A 25,928-nucleotide genomic window follows, 5' to 3' on the forward strand; every position below is an offset into this window, starting at 1 on the left:
AAACTTAATAAATAAATGTTAAAATATTTGTATTTTCGACGCTTTGAAGTCTTCTGTAAATGGCTGCTTCTACCCATTAATCAAGAATTGAAAAAAATCAACAAGGATTACAGTTAGATCATTAGTCTATATAGGAAAGGGGATAGGCAGTTATAGAAGATAGGAAAGGATAAGGAAAAAATAAGACGGCTAGTAATAGTTTTTATTTTTTTTTGTAAAACTTGCTCATTTAGTTTTTTCACATCAAAATTTTCTAGACCAAATCACTATAACGTGTTCAAATATTTACAAACAATTTACAAATTATTGTCCATTTTGGTTTTTACATAAAACTTATCGATTTGAAAATCAGCGTTAGATCATTTCAAATTTGTTAATTTCGATGTACAATACAAAACAGAAAAAAAACAAAAGGAAAAGTACTCGAAAAACCAAAGAATCACTATTTCATAGGCCAAGTTTGTTTTTCTATTTTTCGTACTTGTTTATTCTCCTTAAACTTGTTACATCCATACCATAGATTGCGAACGGTTGAGATTCCTTGAACCGAACCTGTCATTATAATAATTATATCAATCTACATTACAGAGTTTACATTGCCGACACACATACAAAAACATATCGTTGTCTTACTCATTCCGTCTAAATAAAGAGAAAGAATGCTTTGGTGTTACGGTAGTGGCCCCAGATACTAAAATAGTAGTAGACATTTGGATGTTCTAAAATTCAATTTATCGTCTGATAATAATTGGTTCTAATTCTATGTTTCCACTGTTGAAAATTTTGTATAAAGACATCCTTTTTGAAAAAAATGAAACAGTAATATATTTCATACAAGTGTTACGGGAATCTTTAAATAAAAGTCAATACATTGCCTTACCTCTGACTTGGCAGTAGACAGGTTATCCGCGTTCTTATCTGCACCACCTTCATTCTGTAACCATTTCATATCTAATGTAAAAATATACATCTTACTGATAATATTAAATTAGTAATATTATAAATACGAAAGTTTTGATGAATGAGTGGATGGACGGACGGATGGATGTTTGTTAAAAGAAAAGGTACATATTTCCGGAATGACTACAGAACTTAAAGAAATTTGGCACAGATGTAGAAAATAATCTAGAAGAACACAAAGGTTTATTAAGTATTTTAAATTTCGCGCGGACGGAGACGCGGACGACAGCTATTAGGTACTATTTTGATACAATACTCGTATAAGACGAAATTTTGGTATAAAGTAAAGTAGTGTACTAAGTAAGACGGGAAATAAGGCTGAGGTTCAGGATAAGATATATAGCAGCCAGCACTAAACCAGTAAAATTTAACATACCGCTTCAGGTTTCTTCGTTTCGTCAAAGTCCTCGGATGGGACCTTTTCTGGTTCTCTCACATTGGGTGGTATATTGGCCCGGAGCTTGTCTGCCAACGTTCGAACCTAACACAAACACATAGGAAACAATTATTACCCAAACGTTATTTTCTGAATAGGTCCTATATTCATCATATCTGAAAAGGTTTCTGAATAGGTTCAATATGATGTATGTGTGTATTGGTGTATGATGTTACATTGGGATACTGTGAGAAGCAGGCGCGGGCGCGGCCGATGCAGGGCGGAGCCACCGCGCGCCCGTAGCGGTCGCGGTCCGCCGGGTCGAACATGTAGTAACCTACGTAATTAAATATAGCAATTAATTAATGTGACCAAAAAAAAGACATCTATGATCCCCTTTCCTTAAAAAAAAAATAGTCCTATAGATATATTTACCACGCGGTGTCCTGAATAGCGCCACGGAAAATTCACCGTTGCCAGCCACGAAAACGCCGGAACGTTCTTCGCGGAAAAACTCAGTCACCTGTAGTGAGTTAAAATTGTATTATTTTCCGAAGTACAAGCACATACGTAAAAATAATATGGTTTACGGTCAGTATACCTGAGTCTCCAAGTCCTCGTCAACAAAGCCCGTCTGGCGCGCCTTGTACACCACCACGCGACACACGCAGTTACCCGGAGTGTAGAATTTGCGTAAGATCTGACAAGCATTTATAACTTTGATTTACCTAGTTTTTTTTTACAGTGATTTACTACAGAGAAGTTCTTGACCAATGGTCCGCAAAGAAAAGAAAAAAAAGAAGTAAGTAATGAAAAAGCGCCTTGGTAACCTGTTGAATTTTAAGGTAGGGCTGCGCGGGACGGTAGTGAAGGTAGCTGTCCTGGTAGAGCTGGTCGCCACTGTCCAGCACGCGGTCCAGTGTGGCGGCGCACCAGCGGCACACGTCCTCCACGCGAGACATCGCCACCGCCATCACGGAACACGCCAGCGCCTGCACCGACATGTATAGTTTTATTTTACTGGTCACAAATGGTAAAAGCTAAAGGCAAGTAGCAGAGAAATTGCTCTCGGAGAAGATTATTTACATCAGTCGTTGAAGGTAATGGAAAGAAAAAGACAAAAAAACAAGCTATGCAAGAACTGTAGCTGCTGAAAGATAATCTAAGAGTGTACCTGTTTGCCTCTAGATGCAGCGGAGAATCTTCGACAAGCCATTGAGTGCTGAGCTGACAAGAATTGTGTGCCGTCATTCAACACCAACCACCCATTGGAATTGCGTTGTCCTATAAAACAAACATATAAGAGTAGAGAGATATAAGAGTAAGAAGGCTGGCTGAAAATGTACTTACGGACCGGTCCATTCATTGAAGTACTTCAAAAGCAAACTCTGCCGTTAGTAACTAGTATGTAAGTTTTTAATCTTTGATGCTTTCATTATATGTGACCATTATCACCTTTCAGCCTAGCATCCTCCTTGTCCCTGATCTCGGTGGCGCGCTGCGCGTCGAGACAGGTCGCGCTGCCTGGCGGGTGCTTACGGTCTTGTTCTGCAGCTCGCCGCTGGCTACCGTCGACGTTCACCTACAGAATATTAAAAGACATAAAGTTCAAAAAAATAAGGAAGAACAAATGGAACTATCAAACCAACTACACTATCATATTAGATCCATGGGTCTACGATGCAGATGCAAGAAAAGACCTGGGTCACATCGGCACAGCACCCTAAATAAAGTGTGTTGATGATGATAATCCATTTAATTTTCGACGTGAAAAGGCCGTCGTTTTTCTTCATATTTTTCATTTCTGTTTGTCGTAGTTTGAGTATAGTTTCTATAATTTTTTTTTTTCCTTTTTTTTAATGGGAACTTTGGTTCATATGGACATTTCAGTCCCATAGGAAACAACTTACAATATCATTACACATACATTTACAAGAAAATAACAACAACAAATAAAAGCAAATAATGATAACAAGAAAAAGTATTTATAATTTTATAAGGCCTTCAACACCATGCTGCGGACTCCGTCTGCTAGGTCCGACAATGGTTGGGCCAAGGCACACAGAAGTTTCTATAATTTATGAGAGTCTTACCTTGCTAGTGGCTGGTATGAGAGTGACACCAGGAGGAGCGCGCACCAGCGGCGGGTCGACTCCGCCCAGCTTCCTGATGGGCTGCACCGTCACCGACATCGCATACAGCTGGAAGTCGTGCTTCAGACGCTCTTCTAGTGGCACGTTCTGGAGATATCTATAAACGATGTATATTATCATTTAACTGTTTATTTAAGACATACGAGTACAACAACGTATACGAATAACGAATCTTACGCGAACGCCATCAACTTCGGTGATGTGAAAGTCAATACGCAAGCTGCACCGTCGTCCTGAAATCATTTCATCATGAAATCGGACAATGTCATGAGGTCCGATCATTTTATTATAAAGTAGTTATAGGATAGGAACGTGGATTTGTCGGACAACCACATGAGATGGGGAAATATTCTATTTCTGTGCCTCCCCTCCTCTGCCAATTAAAAGTAGGCAACGCATTGCAAACTTTTTAAGGTCAGGCATATTTTTATATGTTTTTAAGCAGCGCTCATTTCGCTACTTTAGCTTTTTCATGTGTCAGCTTATTTGTTTGCCACATTTTACCATAAACACCAACCTGAGCATCAGCCCGAAGGCCAGTGGCGCCGCAAGCGTGAGGCTCGAACATGTAGAATGGCGGTGAGCCGGGGTAGCGCCACACCGCCACCGCGTGCGGCATCGACCACAGGATGCCCGTTGAGTGATCCTCAAAGAACCGCTCCAGCGCACACCTGGAGCAAGCAAACTGCACATGTCACATCATGGTGTCTAGAGTGATATGTTACATTGCATCTGAGGTCAGTTGTTTTCTTCTTCTAATAGTTAAGAATATCTAATGCTAACAAACAAACCATTTTACCTGACAGTCATCTCCGTAGGCTCTTTTTGCTCAAGTTTTCCAGTGTACGCCGACTGCAAGTCGTATCTGACGTAGTTCACGCCTAATACGAAACGTTTTAACACCTGCGAAGTGTTGCAAAATAAAACATACTGTAGCTAAATCAAGATATCTCCTATAAAACTTGTCTACAAAACTGATAGGACAACAAAACAGATTCACAACTCTATATATGTATATTTCTGGATGGATAAACTTATAAGTCACCTGCAGAGGAAGCAGCACGTCTTCCCCCGGTCTGAACTCGTAACCCAGGGTAGAGAGGGATGCGGCGAGCAGCTTGCTGCCAACCGCCATCACGTCATCTACAGTGCGGCGCGTCCACAGCGGCGGGCGGCGCACGTGCGACATGCACGCGCCCGCGATCGCCCCGCACGCTGACTGCAGCAGCGCGTCTCGAGTAAACCTGTCGATAGAGAGAGTCAAGAAAGGCACGAGCGGATTCGAAAAACGGTTAAACCGCACGAGGGCCAATTAACCTAAAATTGTTAATAATTCAAGATATAAATAAATAACATTACACACACAACTACTCTATTCTACTTCTCAACACACAATCTTTTAGAGATGACAACTAGGTACGATGGCTAGCTCTGTATAGGAACTTTACAATAATCCTTTTTGAATTCATATTTTTACGACAAATGATAAAAATTTCACGATGGAAATGCATCAGGCATTTGATCACATAAGAGATAGTTAATCTTGAAGTTAGTATGCTAGTACTGACTTGACGAGATCGGGTGGCCTGGTGCCCCGCAGTATGGTGCGGCCGCGCGCAGTCTCCACATAGGCAGTGAGGACCTTCCACTCGTAGCCCTCGTCAGGCACCGCACCCTGCGGGCTGACTGCTCCCTGACGCTTAGAGTATTCCCAGAACACTTTCACTGATGATATGCTGTATCTAAAATGAGGACAATCACTATTCATATGTGTTTTATGTCAATACTTGTTTGACAAAATTCAATCAATACATAAAAATGTTAGTTTTCTGTTTTCATCTTGTGATTTGTGTCTCTTAAAAGAAAAAAAACTCACTTGTTACTCCCCGGTCGCATGAGAGTTTCAATATTGTTCTTAATAGTGTCTGCAAGTTGATCAATAGTGGCAAAGAGGACCAGCGCTGAAGCACCGCCAGGTGAAAACCGGCCCGTGGGACCTACTGCGTGAGGTTCCCACAGGCAGTACCCGTTGCCTTCCGAAGACTTCCATATTCCGACACAATATCCCTTCGCGCAAATTACGCCATAATTATTCTGAAATAATTTTGAGGTCACTTCGAAATAGTTACGTTATGAGATTTAATTTTACTCTCATTAATAAGTTAATTTCTCAGAATTAAAAGAGTAGATGTAGATGTATACGTCACTTACAGATTCGAAGAACGTCTTAAGTCCCCTTCTTAAGTTCAGTATAGCTCCGCTGTTACCAGCTTTTATATCTCCCTGTACCACGTCTCCCTCGACCTCGAGTCTCACCTGACATAAAAAATACACATTTAACCTAAACAAGGAATTCACAAAATAGCGTAACGAAAACCATCCAGTGGCCAGAATTGAAAGAAAAGTTCAATGAAAAGTTAAGACTTACATTAAAGTTGGTGACGTGGAACTGCGGCTGCACTTCTTCCGGCGTGAGGCGCGGCGGGTTGGCGGCGCGCGGCAGAGACGTGGTGTAAAGTCGGTCGCCATACTTCAGTATGGCGTCCACTAACGACGTCTTCCAGTAAATGTATGGCTCTATGTGTTCCACTACGATACCCATTACAGCATTGGCGGCATCCTAGAGCAAGAAAAATTACGATTTTGTTTATTCTTATTATTTATATGAAGGCACACTTTACAATTCTAGTCTTATATTGTAGTAATGTTAAAGCAATTTTCATACCTGATTATCTCTGTTCGGCTGATCCATGAAGTAGTTCTCGTTCTGGGCAACTCGTCCTCGTAAAGATGCTACCGCGCGACTGATACGTGTAAAGTATTTGCCCATCACCGAGTCCTCCAGTGGCTCGATAAGAGCATCTTCGTCTTCTTCTAGAATGTTCACAAAAACACCGATAAAGCTTACATTCAAAATAGCTTAGTTGATACGATTCTTAGTTGGTACTTATGAAAAATCCTCTCAACGTATCGGAGACAACAAACTCAAAAACTACTGATCATTTCTTAAGAAACTAAAATATAACAAAAAATAATTTTAGCGAAAGTAACTACCATCTTCATCTCCTCCTTCATCGCCTTCAGCAGTTTTCTCTGGTTTCGGTTTCCTTTCCTTCAAGACCGATGTCAGTTCATTTATGACCTTGACTTTATACAGCTTGTACGGCGCTAGACATTGCTTCCTATCCAGCCCACCTTGAAGCGCTATAAAGAAAATTTTACCATGAACTAAACGTGTGAAATAAATTGAAAATCTGCACAAAAGCGGTCTTAGAGAACCGTACTAGACGTGACTAATCTAGAGGATAAGAAAGTTGGTAAATGTAGTCATCAAAGAGAGCGCTATTTTCTGAACATAGTTCGCGTATACTTTGAGGTTTAAATATGACACGTCTTTCCTGAAATAAATAATAGCCAAATAATACTTACTCATTTTATCCAAGAATTCTCCAGGACTAGCGAACACCATTAGTGCGGGCGTTGACTCTGGAGGTACATATTCTGGCTCCGGCTCTGGTTTCTCTTCACCTTCTGTGATTTAAAAAAGTCAAGAAAAGTAATTACGAAATTCGACGCACATCATTGCAGAGCACAAACGGAATCTTACCTCCTTCGGCTTCCTCATCCTCGGCTTCCTCAGCGCCTTCACCGGACATCTCATCTTTTATTCTTTGTAAACGTAGCTCATCACCTAAATACAATACTTGTTGAGCTTACAAACCGATCTATACACATTTAAATTCATGGATTGGCACTTACACAAGAAGAAAAAGAAAACCATCCTTTTTTATAGTCTTCGGACTTACAAACACAATAGCGTTAAATTATCTACTAGTAATAACACGTTATCAAGAGTGTCAGTGGCTCAGGGGCACTTGACTTGCAATCTGCAGGTCCTGGGTTCAAATCCTGCCATGTACCAATGTGTTTTTTCGATTTTCGATCTACATATGTACATTTATCCGACGTTCTTACGGTGAAGGAAAACATTGTGATGCAACCTGCACATATCTGAGAAGAAATTCAAATTTATGTGTGAAGTCAACCAACCCTCGTGGTTGACTATGGCCTAGTCACCCCTAACTTGGGGTAGGTTACGAGGTAGGGACGAATAGTGAACTGATGATAATAATAATAAATAATAATAACACGTTAGTTATCACTATTAAAAAATACAATCTAAGCCACACCATTAACTAATTCAATAAGAAACTTTAAGCGGTTGCCTTAATATTTGATGTGATTTAGTATGCGAAATCTACACTCAGGGTTAATTACCATTTAAAAACTCTAATGGTAATATTACTTAAGTGTGTAATGGAGAAGTACTGTAGCGTGTTCAATAAGATTACCCTTCTTAATTCTCTGCGGTGTCAACAAGCCCTTCGTCAAAGTAGGTGCGGGGTCGAAGGCCACCACCTTTCCGCCCGGCGTCAGCCATACACCCAACTGATGGTAATCGCCCACCAGCAGACATACGTAGTTAGGCTTAGTGGGATCCTCCCACATTCTGAACAGTGCGTCTTTTATTTCTGTTAGAACAAAAAGAAAAGATAACGGAACTTAAGTATTTTAGTTCCAGAGTAAATCTGAAACTATATAGTGTACTTTAACTGAAATAAAGCTGAAAGCCTACGTGAGTATTCAAGAATCCTTTAAAGGATATACTTAAGTATGTGAAATGAATGAATGCGTATGAATGCAATGCAATGCAATATGAATGAATGCATGTTCATTAAATTAATAATTTAACAAATTCCTTAAAATGTTTTTTTTTTCTACTTTAAAATGTTTACTTCGAACTGGAAATGTATTTAAATAATTTTAAGATTAGGACTGACGTTTCATTGGTTTCTCTTTGACTTCCTCTTCTTCTGCATTTTCACCGAGTTCGTCGTTTTCAGCCTCTTCTTCGCCACCCTCCTGCAAAGATGAAATACAATTTGTGAAAAAACCTATTCCTTACTATACTTACGTAGAACATACTTATACACTGTATTACGACTTCTGCAATTTTCAAAACGCCTTGCGCATTTCAATAGCAATTCAACTTCACATCAATTTTCACACTACTCTTTACCAGGAGTTCCAACTTACCCCTTGCGGTTCATCAGGAAGGCGCAATGGTAGTGTGACAGGTTCCTCCAACTCGATTGAAAATGTGTTGGCACCCATTTCGAATTTCTCTGTCAAGTCTTCAGGAGTCACTTCTTTGCGACCAGTTTTCTTTACGTGGTTCAGATAATATTCAGCACCCGCATCTAGGAAATTGTACATGTGGTCTTGATGCATGTGCGGCGGGGGAACGGACGCAGTGGCAGCAGTGAACGCAGCTGCAGCAGGCAAAGCTATGGTACGACCAGCCATGTCATCCTCCTAAAAAGATCAATAGTATTATTAACAAACTGGCCACCGATAGCAAAAGTAGGTTTTCTGGTATATTAGAACTTACCCCGACACCAGCTCTTTCAGCAGCCTTGCCGATGGCAGAATTCTCGCCTCGTGGGCCCATCATTATGGCAGCGGTTCCCTTCGAGATCCACTGGAAAGCTTTGCTCTGTAAAAATGAATAATTGTCGTAAGATTTACATTTCACATGTAATTTCTAACTACTATAATCCCTATTTATTAAATGACCTCAAGTTTAGTTTCCGGTGCTCCAATGACCTCATTCAGTCTGGTCGCAGTGATAGCGACTGGTGACAAGTTGAAGCTGTCATCGGATCCCGGGGGCAGGTTGCCGAGGATGACGTCAGCGAGCGCGTCCGGCCCGCCCTTCACTCTCACTAGACACGCTGCCGCACGAGCATCGTCCGATGGATATCCTGTAAAGAAAATAAATTATAAATCACATCTAGTATACGACAGACGAAGAGATAGATGCCTATGCATGAATCAATGTTATCGTTAAACTTTGTAAAGTTACATCCTCTATGGTATGGTCAGCTGTAAGAGAACTCTTTTAGAGTTAAGCTCATCAGTACTTCACCGCATTTCTATTGTAATATTATATAAAATATATTTATACAAATCTTAAATAAATAAAGTTAAAGTTGGAACTAAAAGACCCACCATTCTCATCGCAGGCGTGAGGATCGAAGAAATAGAAGTGTTCGTCGTGCTTCCACACGGCGTTGGAGGCGCCGCGCGCTGTCACAACGGCGTGCGAGTGCTCGCGGAACAGTTGACGCAGCGATTGCTTCAGGGACATCACCTCGTTCGATTTGGGATTCAACTCGCCTGAAAGCATACGATCTTAGTAACTAGTGTAAGATTTTCTCACACCGTTTCTCATCGTGTTTCAAACGGATTTTCATTAAAGGTTTTAGTAGTAATTTAGTGTCGTTTTTTTTTTCTATCATTGCTACATAAACTATTATAATTTCGAGATTGTTAATTCTATGCATTGCTTACATTGCAAAGAATTTACAATCCAATCTAATTTTTACACGGCAAAGTTAGACTGGGATATGCAAATATTTTATTATCAACATATATACCGGTATAAGCGCTATCCAATATATCAGTTTCGATACAATCGTAGTCAGATATTCGGAATTTGTCCAGAACGTCCGCAGCAGCGAGAGTCCCGCCTGGCGTACCCCCTTCCTCTTCTTCCTCAACATTCTCGGCTTCATCGGTCTTGGTGGTTGTATCCAAGCTTATACCCATTCGTTCGAGATTCTCCATTGTGTTTTGGTAAAGTATGTCACCACGAGTTAAAGACTGTAATAAGACGAAATTTTTTCCAAGTGTATTATGAATTTTCTTTTAGTTGGTACTACTGGTTGGAATGTAGGAAGATTGGAAGATTGGAATATTAGAAATTTTCGTGTAATTGATGGAGCAGTCGGTCAATTTATCGGTCGTTTAGTTGGTGGGAAAGATCTGCTTTAGGATCTGGAACACTAAATCTGAATGTCTTGTATGTTAGGTGCATTGAGGTTGGTAAGATTTCATTTGTTACAGTCTGACCTCGTCAATTTGATCAGCGGTCCATTCTGAGGGGTCTACGATGTGCGCCAAGGCTATAGCTGCGATGGAGGCCGGCGTGGCTTGCCGGCCGCGGTGCTCCTCCGGGAACCTCTCGTCTGCCTCGTGGAAGTGACCACGTACCACCCAACGGTTGGGCGCGACGGCTGTTCAAAACAGAGTTTTGTTTTACATTATTTACAATTTATTTGGTGGCACTATTAAAACAAAAGATGCGATAAGTAGTCTAATATTACAATTTAAATGCTTACGTTTTAGTTTGTTGACCGGTTCCGGCATCTCGCCCAGCTCCTGCACAGTCACGTCGGAGATGCTGAACGGCTTGCGCTTCATGTCATTCGTGCAGTCCAGTAAGTGCTCACACAGTCGCGATACTCGCGTGAAGTATAGAAGACATGCCTTGCCACCATCTTGTAGACCAACCTTTGTACCGAAATGAAAAATTACCAAAATAATAATCTTTTAAGACTGATGACAGCTGGTGATATCTCTGTACTGCCACAACTTGAACCTAATAAACTTTACCCTATATCCATATCTGTCCGCTGGCCAAGGATGGTAGATATAGTAGCGACCGCCCTCATTCCAAATAGCCACTTCGTACTCCCCGGGGATCTATAAACAATGAAAGAAAGTTAAACGCGAAAGAAAAAAAAACGAAAGCCAATGCATTAGATACCCTTACCTGTAACACGCCGGCATCCGATTCCTTGAAAAAGGCCTCGATACCTCGACACAAGTCGAAGACTTTCGGATCCGATGAGAGTATCTTGCCCCATACGGCTATACCACGTTCCTGTTGAATAAAATAGTAAGTTATTTCCAAGTTACCATTTTATTTCAAGTACAGTTATAGAAAATTACCTTATGCTTGTACTCATGGTCTCGTATTCTGAAGGTTTCCTTTATTTCCCCGAGCACTAGTCGTCTTATTGGTCCACCTCTTTCCAAAAGCGATTCCTGTTGATCATTACAATCGTCAACAAACCATTGTAAAGTCATTTATCTATCTTTTCCAACGACTTTATTTTACATCTATTATATGATTATGTCTACCTCTTCTGAATACGATGATAAGGTTAAATTAGACTAGGTAAAATTCTATGTACATTCAACAAAGTATTTATTATTTTTAGAAATAATAATAATTTTAAATCTGAAGCTCTGCCTATCGTTACTTAGACTGTTAGAGAATGTTACGATGTTTATACCCTATAAATATTGTAGCCCAAATCCAGCGTTTCATCTAGAATATCATCGTTCCAGGCTCGCGCGCGCAGTCGTCGCAACATGGCGAGTGCGGCAACACAGCACGCGATGCTTGTAAACGTTTTAAATGTCTGATATCTGTGAAGTGTGAACATTTGAGTATTAAAATTTCTTTAAAAAAAACGTAAACTTTCTAGAAAATCAGATGAGTTAATAATAAACCATCGAAACGAATTTGCAGAGAAGTGAAGCTTTCGCATATGACCGAAACACGAACACTAAAGTGGAACCTAGTAAACCTTGATATAAGCAAACTTTTACTCATAAAATTTTGAACTACCCACAAATGGAACCTTTTGGATTTACCTGTAACTGGCCATGTGTCTTGTTGCATGCAAGATCCACTTTTCGACGTCCATCTGTTGGAACTGAGAGTGGAAGTTCTGGTCCGCGATCTCCACCGGACTGTGCAGAATCGTCTCCGACTTGGGAAGCGGGATTAAGTCGTCTCTAAATAAATACAATATTGTTATTTATAGAAAAATAATTTAGGTAATTTCACGTATAATATAAATATATCTAAATTATTTATCTTAAATACTAAATGGTTTTTAAAACCAATAATTTGGGGGTACCTATAGCTACCTATATATATTTCTATATCTTTAAATTATAAGAATAATATCTCTTTCATGTAATTGGTGTCTCGATGATTTTATTACGTAACTTTAATTAGTAAAGTCTCGTTGCTTTTGATACACTTTATCATAGTATAAAATTGGATACTTTACATACCGTCCATAAGTATGTGCGTCTGTACGCGGACTGTAGAGAAAGAAATCTTCACCGCGCAGAGACATTATCTGTTCCTGAGTGGGAGCTGGAGGGGGTTTCTCGGGAGGTATAGGCAGAGTAGGAGGAGGCTAACATAATATAAATCTTGTTAAAAAGTGTTTAAGGTACAAATTCTACGTCCCATTTAGTCTGCAGTACCTTTTTTTTTAGAGATTTTCGAATATAAGCGAATGATGATGATGAATAAATTTAAGTTAAAGTTATTTTTTTACATCTTGGTTGTTTTATAAATTATTTACAGTATATATTTTAGAATATACCTCTTTAGGAACTTTTTGATAAAATTCTCGAACTTTCTTCCTAGACGTTGCTCTGGACGTCGCCAAGCTGACCGCACTTAACGAAGCCAAAGGATATTGTCCCTTAACAGCAAATAATAAAAAACATAAACAAATATAAAACACTGGATTAATAATAAAATAATACGGACAAAATTTTTACCTCTGTCAATTTTTTTTCTATGAGCATATTCATATGAATACTTTCCCATTCGCTTTGACAATGAGTTTTTAAAGCTTTCAGATCCAATTCATACTTAGGTTCACGAGTCAGAGGTTCAATTTGCACAACCTGAAAAGAAACATAATATAGTATAGTTGTCTCTCTCTTCCTTCTCCTCTACTATGTACGTAGCATACGTAGCAAGCGTAGCATGCGTAGCATAAATAGCGTAGCACGAAAAAAACAAAATTTAAACAAATGAAGTTTTCACGTTGAATATTCTACAATACCATTAACAAAGTAATACTTTTAGCAACAGACCTCAATATTAGTTAAAGTAATAGGTGGTTTTGGAGATCCTCTTTTAGCAGCACTGAGATCTCCGTAGTTGGCCAGAAAGTCTAATACGAAAGATGTGATACCAGCATAGCGAATGAATGCCCCCGCACCATATCTAAAGATCACATATTGAAATAATAACACCCGTATCATTATGATAGAATAGTTTTAATAGTAAGACGAATGCAACCAATGATACTATCAATCGTAACGAGGAGATTAGTCATAGTTTTAATTTAATATTTTCGCAGGGAACATACGACATTAGATGAAGAATAGAAAATGAGGAAATTATGGTATGTTTATTCCTACGATAAACCAACAGACTGATGAAGCAACTTATTTAGTTAATTTAAAAGTCGGGCTGGTTTGACTAGAACTATAGGTCTTTTTTTCAAGACTTTTACACGCTTCATTTCTCAGCAATATTACCTAAAATATACCAAAGTGTACAGCGTTTTTGCATACTTACACAGAATTCGGCTGACCCAATTCATTAAGCATGTGTGGGTCGAATATATAACATATTGTTTTAACAGTGCTATTTGCCTCCGGTGGCGGAGGATGGCCCCAGATTAGAAAATGCCTTTCACCGTCAATACTCAAAATCATCATGTATGTACTGCCATTTAGTTTTTCCATTAATCTAAAAGAAATATAGTAGTATTTTTTCCCAAAATAAAATAAAAAAAAAAAAGGTAAGCAACGTCCATTTCTAAGGCAGCCATTTTAGAAACTAGCGATGTAATGGGAAAAATTGTATAATATACAAAGCTTACGTCAATTACAAGAACATAAGACAAATTTTATACAAATTTTGAGTTATTTTGACATTTCAAAAAGTTTAACATAAAGGTGAGGTTAGAATTCTTTTCAAACTTTCTGGTATTATATGAGGAAAAAACTATAGTCAATAGTTCATACTTACGCCATGAGGTCGGCCTGAGCCTGAATATTATCGGGGTGTTTTGCCAACAGTCCTGACATTGCTTCTGTCATTTTTACGGTGTATTTTTTGTCGTAAAGGTAAAATGATGTGAGTAACTGATTCAACTGTAGTTGGGGTTTGCCTATAAAACAAAATATAGCTTTTAGGTCCCCACTAAATTTTAAGAAAATAATTAGGGCCTATTTGTTCTTCCAGACTATGTTCTACATCTATGAAAAATTTCAGCGACAAACATACAAACAGGCGCATTTATAATATTAGTAAGATTTAAAACAAGACAGTTGAAGATACGAGTAAATCAAACCTTTATAGCATTTGAGTGCCAACATGCAGCGCTTATAAAACCTATCACCCCACTCTATAACCTCATCGACGTCTCTCCTCACAAGCTGCGCCGGCGACTTCTCTTCTAGCAGGGCGCGGCAGATCACAGCTATGCATCCCGTTTGAGAGCCTATAATATTTTTTCATCGTAATTTAGTCATAAAATTAAAAAATAAAATTAGCCAAGAATCATCGTAATCAGTCCCGAAAAGCTTTTGACGTCGTCTAAGTTTAGACGACGTCAAAAGAGAGAGAAGCGTCGTCAAATGGAGAGAGCTACTTTTATCTCTATCGACAACGCTACTTTATTAAAACTTCTACGTAAATACATAAGTATCAAGATAGTTACCGCAAGCAGTCGAAGAATACTTTTTAGAATTACAACCTACAGTTCCTTGAAGGATCATCTTATTTTTCTCTATTTGCATAAAGTTGTGCCATATCTGTAACCAAGCAATTAAATCGTTTAGATTTTCCAAAAAAAAAAAAAAAACATGCTGTCACCTGCAAATAAATTTAATCATATGTTTTTTAAACATTTTTATTTTGAGCAATTGACTCAAATTTATTTTACGTTTTTTGACTAAGCGGAAACTATAGGACATGGTTCACGATAACTTGATTGAAACCGCAAACTCATTTTTCACAATTCCTAGCTCTTGATTTTCAGGCTAGTAACGCTGCAACTTTAAAGTGTCCTATTAAGTTGCTTGGAAATAAGCCTAAGTTAGAAATGACTAAGCCTTAATCAACCACTGTATTAACTTACTCTTCTCAATTTCGCACATTCGTATAACGACTGAGTAATTTCCTCGGCAGGTATCCGAGGTAGCCTGGGGCGACGTCTTCGACGTTTCATGTATGGTGGAACCCATTTTCTTGTCTTAAATTCAGGTTGTTCTATTATCTGCAGAAATAATACAAATGCAATATTGCGTCTATATTATTATTATTTTATGACTACTGGCGTGTACATTCGAAGAAACGAACGAAAGAACCAAAACTTTGAAAGTATAGAAAACATTCCTTTCGTCTAAATCAGGGATCCCCAAACTATTTTGGACATGTGACCTCCTTTTCCAAAATGAACCGTTTCCACAGACCCCCATGGCCAAATTATCTACTTTTAAGATCAATTATTGTTATTTTTCATTCTGACTTAGGTCAATAGAAGAAGACAGAGTGAGAATTAGCAATGCTTTCAGTTTGATATCGACCCCTTTGGGTATTACTGGAAGAGAAGACTTTAGATTTTATGGTCTGTACACTTCTTATTTTGGGTAAGTAAAATTAATTGCGATTAAAGCATTGGTGTATTAATTGTTTATTAAAAACCCAGTGTGACTGTTACTAACAATGGGTGGCAATCTTTCCGGCGGAGGCGGTGGTTTCCAGGGTCTCGTTGTTATTTGCACTTTAGTAACCTCGGGCCATCGTTTTTTGAAGCGATTTTTTCGCAACATCGCTCTGTATTCAGCTTCTCTGTAATAATAAAACACGTTAAATAACTTGGAAAATTTTCTTCGTTGCTATGATACTTCGAAATTCTTACTCTCTAGCAATTTCTGATGCTGTCTTCGGTATCTCTTCGGGTTCTGGAGGCAATGGTTCTTCTTTCCCCTTCCCTTTACCTTTTCCTTCTGGCTTTTTTTCTGTGGGTGCATCTCCTGCAGCGGTTCCTCTACAAATAAAGTAATCGATAAGCCCTCTACGGAAATAAAATTTGTTTTTCTATCACATTATAGTGGATCAAGATTCCAAATACTTACTTATTTTTATCAGCCATTATACTTTTCTCTAATGCTTGTTCATAAACAAAAATATTATTTTTGATATTTTTTTTTCTGCAACAAAATATTTTCGTTTTAATTACCTTAATACCATAATTTAAGGAAAACTAAGACAAGAAAAGAAGACATTCGTAGTTCTACTTACTTGCTCTCTACTCTATAACATGCTACCTTAGCACCCCGGTTATGCTACATTACCTACAGTACAACCAATTTGTAAGTTACTAGACAAGCTAAGTAAAATTTGTGTTGATTAGGTTGACCCTAATTGTACGTTAAATCAACCCTACAACTACGATCATTCTATTGACATTCCTAATGATAATAAACTAGACGCATACTTAAAATACGAGAAGATAGGGAGAGAAGAATAAGATAAACATCTTTATTCAACGAAGTGAAAGTATTTTTAATAAATTACACACTAACGAAGTATATATGTTAAAAAATAAGGACAATTTACTTAAACATATTTTACATACTCACATTTTATTTTTTCCGCTTTTTATACTTTATTTTTGTAATTTAAATAAAAAACGTTACAGTTTAGTGTTTATTTTCCATGTTTACAGATCTAACGCAATTTTTTGTTTAGAACATTTTCAAAAGATTTGATTTTATTTGGCGGTATCATTCAATAGTAGGGTTGTCATTGCTTACTGCCTGTCGTATTTTAAAAATCAATATTTTAAAAACTAAATAAGTCGAACTATGTTAACTATTTTTTTAATATAATAAGAGAAAAAAAATGTAAAGTCTAGTATTAAGTTATGAATTTAGAGAAATATAAAGTGAATTTAAAAATTAATTTCTTCTATATAAAGTCTACCTTTGTCTACCTCAACATGGCATTGGCAACTTTGCAATAAAATGTACCATGTCGTAATGTAATAACATGATTATCTTAGAATTAGAATTTTACAGCAATTTCGCTGTTAAGAATGCATAAAGCATGTCATATGTGGTCATAATTTGCAGCTAAGAATTAAAAAGAATAATATTAGAAGTAATAATAAAAATTTATTTTAACTAGTCAATTCAACATTGAAACCAAATTCTTGCAATGAGTACCTTGTGAAAATGCAATTTCAGTTTGTTAAATAATCTGCCCTAGAACAAAAATAACAATGTTATACACTCTTTGATCAGTCAGTAATCAATAATTTCTTCTGTCAATCTGTGACGCAGTGAACTGAATTGTCAAAAGTCAAAACCTGAAATTTAGTCTTTTCGGTTTCAATTCCTTATATTTTAATTAAATCTTTCATCTAACAATGTCTGATAATAAAGATGTTTCCAAAAAGGACGCTGATCCTGAGCTCGGTGACTTATTGGACAGTAAGTTTCATATTTATCTTGTTGCATGTTCCCTTCTGTCATGGTATTACACAATCTTTAACCTAGTTCATATTTAATTTAAATTGTAAAAGCGTGTTCTATATCCATAAAATAAATTCAAAAAAAGAAGTTTAGTTTCATAAAATTGTGATGTTCAATAAAGTAAATTTAATTATTAATGCGCGTTATATCAGAGTAATAACACTTATTGACATTACAATTTAAAACAGATAATTTTATTCATATCTTATATTTCAGCAACTAAATGTTAATAATTCCATTCCAAAGGTGTCTGAAATAAATTAAATGTCTGAAAGTATATTAGAATATTCATCACCAAAATGCATTTTACACTTACCCTAGTAACATTTAAGCTTAATAAGAAAATGTTACTTCAATAAAATGTGTAATATTTGAAATCTTGTAAATTACTACCTAATGTTTTATTATTAAAGGTGCACTCCAAGATATGATACAAAAAACGGAAGGAAAGACAGAAGAAAATGAGAACAAGACAGAGGAAGAGGCACCTGCCAATGTGTGGAATGAAGAATTCATAAGAGAAGCTGCAGCCCAATTTGAGAGTAACATGGCTGCTCTACTCGGAAATTTCAGTGGAATACCAGGTATGTGTGATTCAATTTCTCTGTGGATGTTTTCATTTCTTACAAAGTATTTATAGTAATTGAAAAAAAAATAACACATTAATAATATGTGTTATGTTTTATGTTTACACATGTTAACTGTACATTTTAAGAGTAATCAAGAGATTAAGGTACTGTGATTTTTTTTTCACTTTAGAGGTTTCTCTCTAACCTGAGTTTCTCGCTGATGACGGTTGCCCATCAGGGCTGTATTTTGTATATTAAATTTAATAATATATTTTAGATTAGTCATTGTTTTTTTTTAATAATGAATTTGATTAAACTACATATGTTACTTAATACATAAGTTAATTTTTGTTTACAGATGAGAATGTAACTCAAGAACAGATTGCGCATACCTTCTCCAAAATGGCTGGTAAGTATGCTTTAAATGTATTAAATATAACAAAGTGACAAATTTTATTTTTAATTATTATTAATATAAGAAATTATTTAAAGTAATTTTATTTGGTTAACAGAGGCAGCAGCTCAAGTGCTGAAGCCACCCTCAGATACACCTGCGGTGGAAAATGCTAATGATACTGCGACTCAGGAGAAAATAAATGAGGTGACTTTTTATGGCAATCAACTAACCTTTATTTTAGTTATGGAACATGCACATTTCTATGAAGAAATTCAAAGATATGTGTAAAGTCAACCAACCCGCTATGGTTCAGCGCAGTTGTCTAAGGTCTATTCACCCTTACACCTCATTGGGGACATATATGTGCTGACAAATTAACCTTAAATTTCAAGGTTCATATGTGTCCGGAAAATATGTGTAAAACAAAAACCATGGGTTTCTCAATTTGAAATATGACAATTTAACTCAGTATTTGGTATTCCATTGTATGCATCTTTTCTGAATGCCTGTATATTATGGAATTTGATTTTCTGTCCTTTTTAACATGTTCAATGTACGATTTTCACAGTCATAAGTGATGTTATATGGTGGCACTAAATGTGTTAGGACTTCATAGGATAAGGTTATATTACAGGATAATTAATTGGTCACATTAATAAACTCGTGAACTTTGGAAGTTTAATAAAGGAGAATGCTGGTGTGATCGTAATACTCTTTGTTTTCAGGTTTCGGAAGCGATTACGAGAACTTTGCAGAATCTTAACACAGATTCAGAAAATCTTCAGACACCATTCTCTGAAAATGATTTAGCTAACATGTTTGCCAACTTTAATATGGGTGAAGGTGGACAGGTAATAGTTTTCAATACTAGCAATATAATACGTATTGGTAAGTAAGTAAAACCAGAGCAAGCAACGTAAAACCTCCATATTCGCGCAATTTATATTTCGAAAATAATCCTTGAATGCCAGTGTCATTTTATAGTTTATTTTTTTAATCATAATACTGTTTTCAGGAGAACAATATGTTTGTGCCATTCATGCAAGGCATGATGCAATCACTTTTATCCAAGGAGGTTCTGTACCCGTCACTAAAAGACCTTGTAGAACGTTACCCCACATGGCTGGCTGAAAATAAAGGCAAGATTGAACAGGCTGAGTATGAAAGGTAACTATATATTTATTATTCATTATACACTCTCGAAACTTAATGTTGCAACGTAAACAATTTTAAAAAATGTTACTCACAAAAGGTGCCTTATTTATTGATGAACCGCTAACTTTTCCTGAATTTATGTGTTAGCAAGTTGTTCATAATTATGTATGTACATATCGAGGGGTGAAAGGCTATTTGTTTTAAGCGACATTTTTTGCGATATTGACGTATATATATATATTCAGAATCAGGGAATTTTTCTGATCCGATATACATCTTTAAAGTTTTTTTCAAACAAAGTATCAATGGCGTAATAAACCGAAACTTGAGGTTCACAAGAAAAAGGACATACACACATTACATTTTACACATACATTATATACATTGTTGTCTAATTTTGTATAACATTTTTTATAGATTCGAAAAGCAACAAAAGTTGATGGAGGAGGTATGCGCCGAACTAGAGCCGGAGCAAGAGTCCGACCCTGAAGATGTCAAAAGGAAACGCTTTGAAGTCGTATTGAATCTCATGCAGCAGGTAATGTATTTATAAATGAAAATTAAAAACAAATCAATAAACCCAACCCTGTGACACTTCGATGAAGAAAACGAAGCTAATGACACCTCACTCGTCGAAATTGGTTCATTTACAATACCTAAAAATTTACATACACGCGAAAAAGCACCCTTTTTGTTGAAAAAAAAAGCACTTTATAATATGGGGTACTATCGCTCTCTGTTAACCCTAATTCTTCAATGATAATATCAAATTCATGTATTTTACAATTCAATATGAAGTGTATGAATAAAAATATTATATGAGACCATTATTTCTTACATGTGATTTAAAGTATTGTGTAAAAATACAATAAATGTCTCGATCCATGTGATTTACTATTTAATAGCGTTACTTTATAGATGCAAGACCTCGGTCAACCCCCCAAGGATCTGGTGGGTGACATAGGCGCCCCTCCTCCAGGCTTCGCACCCCCTACTGCCCAAGATGGTGGGCAATGTGCTATAATGTAACCATTAACAATATGAACTAACGAGGTATGGATAATGTACGGAGGCTAAGATGGTTTTACTATTAGTAAATATTTAAAAAACATGTGATGTATTAAGTCATCACATTTTTTTTTCTTTTAACCATTTGTCAAAGTGCAGAGAAATGCAATAAAGGTTCTAACTTGTTTCATTGAATAAATAATAAGGGATATATCTTTTATGTATCAATAAAAATGCAATCCGTCTTGCAGTATAGTTTTATTACTTGAAAAATATTTCTTTTTCTATATGGAATTATAATGATCGATGTATACCCAAATAATCGGAAGATTCTGACAGCTGTCAAATGGTGTTTCGACATTTCATATGTCATTCATGTGTTGTCTATGACCGACTTATAAATATAAAAAATATCAATTGAATTAATCATATTGCTTATTTAAATATCATTTGGCAAAGATAATTAATAATACTGTATTATACTTACACAATGTCAATGAAAAATTAATTTTGTAAATTTTGACATCAAAAGCTTTCTCGTATAAATATGTAATTAAAATTGTGCACAAGTATCCTTTTAAATTTTGTTGAATGATGAATGTTTTAATTTGTTAATAACTTTAAATTTAGCTTTATTTATATTGTAAAGGAGGTTGTACTTGAAAATATAAAAGAAATATTTTAAATGAGGACAAAGATATTTACAATTAGGTATATACATTTTTTTTGTAATCGGTGAAGGATTTCTTTATAGAGTGGTTGAAATATTTATATAAAACGCGGAATTGTGTCTTATTTTTTGCATCAAATCTATGTAAAACAAAGTTGAAAAGATAATTTACGATAATTTTAAAGTATTAAATGAATAGTAAAATATAATGTAACCATACAAAAGTTACTCGCTGAGAGACTATAATGTGCCTAATCGTGTTTGTGAAGTCAATTTTGATTGACATAAAAAATATTAACCCAATCGGGGTTTAAAGTTTTGAGAGTTAATTTTGTTATAATTATTTATTTATATTTTTATTTGGTTTAGGGTTATGTCATTTTATCTGGTTTGAGTGCCAAAGACAATCTTATTTTATTCTATCAATTAAAATAATATTTATTTTTAAATATCTGATGATAAATGTTGATGGAATAATTAAGGAAAGATTTGGTCCATGTAACACATATTCAAAATAGTTAATTTAATCTAAATGTATACCTTTTATTTATACAGTATATACTAACTCAACACTTAAAGTTTGTAAATAAAGTAACTTCACGTAATAGAAAGGACTGCCATTCTGTAATTTAATTGAAAATATCTATGAAAATAGTCAAATAATATGAGGGAAATTTGATTTGAGTAAAAAAAGTGGTCCCGATATTTTGTTTACAATCTTTATGTTTTGTATTGAAGTAATAAACATAGAAAGCTTGATTTATTTGGCGTATTGTACCAAGTCCTAAATGAGTAGTTCCTGGCACAAATATATTATTTTGTAGTTGATTAGTTTTCATATTAAATACAATATGATATATTACGTGTAGTAAAATTGCATTTGTGTTTTATTTAGTTGATATTAAAATTGTTTAAATATTTTTTGTGTTTTATTTTACATTTATTCATTCATCAAATTTTATCCAACATCGTTAAAAAGGTGATTGTGGAAGGTGTGATTTTTAGTTTTTTTATATTTTTTTTTATTCTCTAAAATTTTTAACACTATGCAGGTCTGCATATCACTGATCTGTATAAATGGATAGGTCCTTGCTTGGAAATGCAGCTTTTTTCTTCGTTCCGACACGCTTGTTTATGTTAATGACGGTTAATTCTATCTGTAGTATAACTTCAAATCCTCACCACCGCTACAAACCGGGGCCGTCAGCGCCAATATGGCGAAATTCAAATAGGCAACAAAACGACGTTTTATAGCCTATCCATTTACAGAGGTGCTGGGCAAAAGCAATAAACCAAAGAGTATAAAAACAGTGATTGACACAAGCAAGTCACATTAAACTTAAAAGAGTTTGACATAATTTAGTAAATTTTTTCAAAATGATTGGAGTCGGGCAGTTACAAAATTTTACAGAACCCCTCTGCTGTATGAGAGAAATAATTTGAATTGTCTGTATTTGAAAAATAAGTTTAGTTACACAAAGAAATACAAAAAAGTAACTCATTGCTTATTCGATTTGGACGGCACTATACTAGGTATGGGTTTTTTCTCATTTATTTAAAATGCATTGTTGTTAAATTGCATGTTAACAAATCTATTTATACAACCTTTATATATGCCACTCTTGTATCTCAGACGCATGGAAACTTTATAGCGATTTTAAAAATACTTTAAATTAATTATCGTCAATTTCAGATTCAGAAATAATTTACCACAAAGCAATACAGAAAATATGTGAGCGATATGATAAAACATACAGTACGAAATTAAAAAACCAGGTAAATTGAATAAAACAGAAGTTATTTTTTTTTGAGATAATAAAAAATAGGTCCCATGATGACCAGGTTCCAGAGCACTAGTGTTTTTTAAAGCTATACTAATGTTTTTTAAAGCTATATGGCGTGACTGATCGTCAGCTGAGTATCGGAGTTGTAAGTGCATTGAAGCTGCCCATCTCTGTAGATGACTTTGAAAAGCAAATGACTGATATGGTACAGAAAAACCTAACAGACGCACCATTTAAAGAAGGCAAGTTGTTGCAAGTTCCAACATTCGTAATATTTTTCCGCGACAGTATAACTAAGCCTTTCACTAGATTTTTTTAATTGCTTAAAAACTCAAATCTCGACTTAAAGGTGCTGAGCGACTCTTGTGGCACCTCAGTGCGAGTAAGATCCCCATAGCTCTGGTAACCAACTCAACAGACCAAGCTGTACAAATGCACGTCAAAGCTAGACCTAAATTGTTTGGTTTATTTCATCATAAGGTAATCTTACTTCGAAGCCTTTTTCTGTTCTATATAACTTAAGGATAACTATTTAAATGTTATTCATTGCATCAGGTGTGCATTACGGACTCAGAAGTGAAACGCGGTAAACCTCAACCGGATATGTACTTGCTAGGCGCCGCAAGGTTCACGCCGAAAGCGAACCCGACCCAGGTTTTTGCTTCTCCATAATACTAAATAAGATATTATGTCGGTAGCGCTTCAGAGCACTGGTTCGCGCATGCGACATTAGTAAATCTCCTAATATTATTTCTAGTGTCTCGTATTTGAAGACTCAGTCGTAGGAGTCGAAGCGGCGGTTCGAGCTAAGATGCAGGTGCGTCAATGCCATTTTTTTTAGTAACCTTAATAAAAAACATTAAGGTAAATTTTCCCTTTACTTGTTATGTAAATTAGCCTTTAAATTCAGGTTGTCATGGTACCGGATTATCGTATTGATAAAGAGTTAACATTGAAAGCAACGATTGTCTTAAAAACCTTACTGGATTTGGATCCAACTTTATTCGGAATACCCGCATTTAAAGATGGCGTAAAACGTGGATGTTGAAACGTAAATTGGGAGGATAGTACGAAATTATTCTTTTAAAACCGTCAAAAAGTTTATTGCGTATTAATTTTTTTTTTTACATATTTAATATATTTTGTAATGTTGATTTTGTTGATAAATAAAAAGCATTATTACATTTCCAGTTTTTTATTTTCTTTAAAACCAAACCCATATTGTTATTAATCACAATTAATTTTGTTTTAACGCTATAAAGTAGGTACATTTAATAAATATGAACATATAAATAAATTTTATTACGTTTACACAGAAACTAATAATGTGATAAAATAAAGAAAAAGAAGTCGACAGCTACTTTTAATTTGGGACACAATTCTATATATTTTATTTGCGTTTAATATTTAATAATAATTTGTGTACAAAACCATATTTAGAGGTAACCAATATTTTTCAATTTTTTAAGGTTTAAAAATCCGATGTTTACTCGATTTGTATTTGTGTTTCTCAATACAAGGAGACTAACAGTACCTTAATTTTAAAAAAACATCTTATATTTTTTCAGGAAACAAATAAAAATATAACATAGTACAGCGGTGAAGGATATATTGAATAAATAAAATATACTAATTCTACTTTATAAAGTACAGTGACTATAATATTTATATTTTACACAAATTTACATTACATTATGTTACATTATATTACACTTGTTTAATTTAAAGTTAATTAGCGAAAAAACTTAAGTAGGTGATAGTTATAGTAAGGAAAAATGAACAATAAAAATTTGAGCAAGAAAAAAATATGATTATAACCAAAATAAAGTTTCTCTTAAAAACTTTTTTTATATCAAATTATTAGGAGAGGTTTTTCTTTCTATATGTTATAGTCATTTTAGGCTGCAATTTTTGTAATAAGACAGCCAAAAATGACTATTCCTCGTGATTTTATGCTTAAAATAGGACCTTACTAAAAATAGCCAATGATTTTAATATGCACTAAAATAAGAAATTGACTGTTGGTCCCCATTGTCAAAAAAATTTATAAAAACATATTGTCACTCCGTTTAGAGCGCAATTTCATTAGTCGATAACTCTGTCGTTAAGCACAAAGAATCCCCTAACAACTAAACTGACTAATCGACTGATCGGTCGAAATAAAGCAAACATCGTGCGGGGACACAGTTGACAAGTAAAATGCGCGATAAGAAAAAGTAAAGTAACGTCAACGCATGCGAGCGCCGACGACTAATGAAAATGCGCCCTTATTCTATTTGAAATTAATTAATAATTATGTTTTTGTAAAAGTATTTCAACAATGGGAACCTACGGACATATAACAGTAAAATCCAAAAGGATTTCGAGACCAGAAACTAATTCGTAATGGCAATAATTAGGTGGTATTTTTAAAAATCGAGTGGTTTTAGAAAAAAAAAACTAAATTTTCAAATCATCACTGGTTACAAAAGCATGGTTGAAGTTTTACAGTATGTAATAATCAGCTTATGTTAATTATAATTAAAAAATATGTTTCTCTATTGAAAGAAAAACCGTATCCTAATAAATGTGTATTT

At 35.5% G+C, this 25,928-nt stretch overlaps 3 protein-coding genes across 3 annotated transcripts; 2 read left to right on the top strand and 1 right to left on the bottom strand.

The window, feature by feature from the left end:
* Positions 1-425: 425 nt before the first annotated feature.
* Positions 426-16,385, bottom strand: LOC106721261. The gene is made up of 48 exons (XM_045682596.1): positions 16,369-16,385; positions 16,152-16,280; positions 15,955-16,081; positions 15,369-15,506; positions 14,949-15,042; positions 14,580-14,729; positions 14,255-14,396; positions 13,799-13,972; positions 13,309-13,441; positions 12,988-13,116; positions 12,807-12,908; positions 12,487-12,614; positions 12,058-12,201; positions 11,694-11,829; positions 11,347-11,442; positions 11,168-11,278; positions 11,008-11,097; positions 10,734-10,905; positions 10,465-10,628; positions 9,990-10,215; positions 9,562-9,729; positions 9,127-9,314; positions 8,942-9,046; positions 8,587-8,865; positions 8,331-8,412; positions 7,842-8,021; positions 7,097-7,180; positions 6,919-7,020; positions 6,544-6,693; positions 6,215-6,363; positions 5,918-6,109; positions 5,701-5,805; positions 5,366-5,583; positions 5,058-5,231; positions 4,535-4,733; positions 4,289-4,392; positions 4,007-4,160; positions 3,667-3,722; positions 3,430-3,586; positions 2,792-2,918; positions 2,511-2,620; positions 2,167-2,328; positions 1,938-2,036; positions 1,772-1,859; positions 1,573-1,673; positions 1,337-1,441; positions 881-934; positions 426-552 (listed from the first exon to the last, which is right to left on the bottom strand). Exons 1-48 carry the CDS (start codon positions 16,383-16,385, stop codon positions 469-471), a joined length of 6,378 nt encoding a protein of 2,125 aa, XP_045538552.1. The 3' UTR covers positions 426-468.
* A 1,169-nt stretch (positions 16,386-17,554) lies between these two features.
* Positions 17,555-21,326, top strand: LOC106721273 (peroxisomal biogenesis factor 19). The gene is made up of 8 exons (XM_014516179.2): positions 17,555-17,727; positions 18,183-18,353; positions 18,697-18,747; positions 18,851-18,939; positions 19,461-19,586; positions 19,751-19,902; positions 20,308-20,428; positions 20,809-21,326. The coding sequence occupies exons 1-8, from the start codon at positions 17,664-17,666 to the stop codon at positions 20,917-20,919; spliced, it is 885 nt and encodes a 294-aa protein (XP_014371665.2). The 5' UTR covers positions 17,555-17,663; the 3' UTR covers positions 20,920-21,326.
* A 1,600-nt stretch (positions 21,327-22,926) lies between these two features.
* Positions 22,927-24,438, top strand: LOC106721260 (probable pseudouridine-5'-phosphatase; the record flags this gene model as incomplete). Its single annotated transcript, XM_014516166.2, has 7 exons — positions 22,927-23,101; positions 23,262-23,344; positions 23,459-23,594; positions 23,702-23,832; positions 23,908-24,006; positions 24,110-24,169; positions 24,263-24,438. Coding segments are annotated over 7 exons (822 nt in total), but the record flags the coding sequence as incomplete, so codon positions are not given.
* Positions 24,439-25,928: the final 1,490 nt, after the last annotated feature.

The sequence above is a fragment of the Papilio machaon genome, chromosome 19 (genome assembly GCF_912999745.1).
Source record: "Papilio machaon chromosome 19, ilPapMach1.1, whole genome shotgun sequence".
NCBI classification, from domain to species: Eukaryota; Metazoa; Arthropoda; class Insecta; order Lepidoptera; family Papilionidae; genus Papilio; species Papilio machaon.